Below are 2,246 nucleotides of genomic sequence, written 5' to 3'. Positions count from 1 at the left end.
AAGAAAAAAATATTAGTTACTGGGCCCAAGTATTCCATTAAAAAATTTGACCCGACCCATTCTTAGTTTTTCTCTTTATTAATATTATTATTAGCTCCATCAAAATATTTTCTTTATTAGCCATTTGTTCTTTCTCCCTCCTATCCTACTCTCCTCTTAAGAAACTTCTAGAAACAAAAAAACGCAAATTTCTCAATTTTCTCGTCTTCTCGATCTGTTTAGAAGAGGTTTGGATCTGAATTAGCAGCAACGGTGGAAGCCATGGTGCCATCGTCTATTGAACATTCCGGCGAATCTGCCTCCGGGGAGAATCAGAGATCTCTTCCGACGCCATTTCTGACGAAAACTTACCAGCTTGTAGATGATTCTGCCATGGATGAGTTGATCTCGTGGAATGACGATGGAACGACATTCATTGTTTGGAAACCTGCTGAGTTTGCTAGGGATTTGCTTCCGAAATATTTTAAGCATAATAATTTTTCCAGTTTTGTTCGGCAGCTTAATACTTACGTAAGATTCGGTTTGATTTTTTTATTTATTTATATAATTTTTGGTTGATTTAACTAATTTTGTTGAATTTTTGTTTAGGGATTCAGAAAAATTGTACCTGATCGATGGGAATTCGCAAATGACTGTTTCCGTAGGGGTGAGAAAGGACTACTTCGTGACATTCAACGCCGGAAAATCTCACCGGCATGTACCGTCGTGAGTGCGGTTGTTGCACCAGCAGTAGCGGTGAATGCAGCACAAGCAGTGACGGTAGCGGTAGCACCGGCTGTGAGGATGGTTTCTTCGTCGAATTCCGGTGATGAACAGGTGTTATCATCCAACTCATCGCCTGCAGCTACGGCAGCGGCGATGTTAAGGACCACCACGTGTACGACGACGCAGGAACTTATAGAGGAGAACGAGCGGTTGAGAAAGGAGAACGCGCAACTGAATCAGGAATTGAATCGGTTGAGAAGTTTATGCAATAACGTATACAATCTGATGTCCAATTACTCGGTGAATCCGGCGGATATACCGGCAAGAATACCGGAAGGACGAGCTCTGGAATTGCTTGACGGCAGCGGTGCAGCCTTCACAGCGGCGGAGGAAGATATAAGCCCACGGTTGTTTGGTGTATCAATTGGGGTAAAGCGCGTGAAGAGAAGCAACGAAGAAGAATCTGATACAGTTGAGGATCAGGATCAAGTACAACCGCATGGATCAGACATGGAATCAGAGCCGTTGGATTCAGGAAGCGCTCATCATGATGATCAACCATGGATCTATCGATTAGATTTAGGGTGATGATTTGTCACTCAGAACAAGTCGGTCCCTTGTAGGTGGGGTCCACAGAAGCACTTGGGTGTTGATGAACAACACGTATACAATGGAAGATTGTTGGTTGTTTCTGGTGGTTTCTAGAAGAAGTGAGAAATTGAGTCCAATGGTTTTTAGAAAAGGTCACAATATTAGAAAATTATAAAAGGCCCCAAAAGAGGTGGAAAAGGAGAAAAAAAGTGGCTTTTTAATATGATTTCATAATTGGATTGGAAAAATAGAGGGAGCTGAGCTGGTAGGTTAAAAAAGATGATTAGTCAATGTTTTAATTAGTTGGGATTAGGGAAATATTTATGTTAACAATACAAGGTGCCAACTAATTTTTGGCTAGGGAAATTGTTTGTGCATAATTGAAACATTAATAATGTTGTAACTTTATGTTTGAAGTACTTGGTAAATTTACTGAATATTTGCTCTTACTCATTTTCCTTCTTAGTTGCTTGTAATTTTGTGTTCTTTTTATAGCTTCTTAAAACATGTTTTACGATCTTACTTGAACAAGATTTGTTCTATAAGCTTGTAGTATTGTATCTTTGAGTTTAAGAAGACAAGAAATCAAGCCTGGTGGATGAATCATGTCACTAGACCCAGAGTGTTTGGGTCCTAGTGCTGTCGATGATCGTTTTCAGCATCGTAGATCATTTCTTAGCACCCATGGTTGGTGCTAAGATGGTCTAGTGGTTCTTTAACAAATTCTTAGTAGAAATGATTGATATGATGTTGAGATGGTTTAATGGTTGTTTAACAAGACAGGAAATCAAGTATGGTGGATGAATCATGTCACTAGACCCTGAGTGTTTGGGTCTTGGTGCCTTTGATGATCGTTTTCAGCATCGTAGGTCATTTCTCAGCACCCATGATTGGTGCTAAGATGATCTAATGATTGTTTAACAGACTCTTAGTAGAAATGGATGGTATGA

The 2,246-nt window shown here is 39.9% G+C and overlaps 1 protein-coding gene across 1 annotated transcript; it reads left to right on the top strand.

Moving 5' to 3' along the window:
* Positions 1–102: 102 nt before the first annotated feature.
* On the top strand, positions 103–1,761 carry LOC102593248 (heat stress transcription factor B-2b-like). The gene is made up of 2 exons (XM_006368016.2): positions 103–510; positions 589–1,761. The coding sequence occupies exons 1-2, from the start codon at positions 262–264 to the stop codon at positions 1,291–1,293; spliced, it is 954 nt and encodes a 317-aa protein (XP_006368078.1). The 5' UTR covers positions 103–261; the 3' UTR covers positions 1,294–1,761.
* The last annotated feature ends 485 nt before the right edge of the window (positions 1,762–2,246 follow it).

The sequence above is a fragment of the Solanum tuberosum genome, unplaced genomic scaffold (genome assembly GCF_000226075.1).
Source record: "Solanum tuberosum cultivar DM 1-3 516 R44 unplaced genomic scaffold, SolTub_3.0 contig00433, whole genome shotgun sequence".
Taxonomy (NCBI): domain Eukaryota; kingdom Viridiplantae; phylum Streptophyta; class Magnoliopsida; order Solanales; family Solanaceae; genus Solanum; species Solanum tuberosum.
The sequence above is the reverse complement of the archived record's forward strand: the minus strand, read 5'-3'. Positions and strand labels throughout refer to the sequence as shown.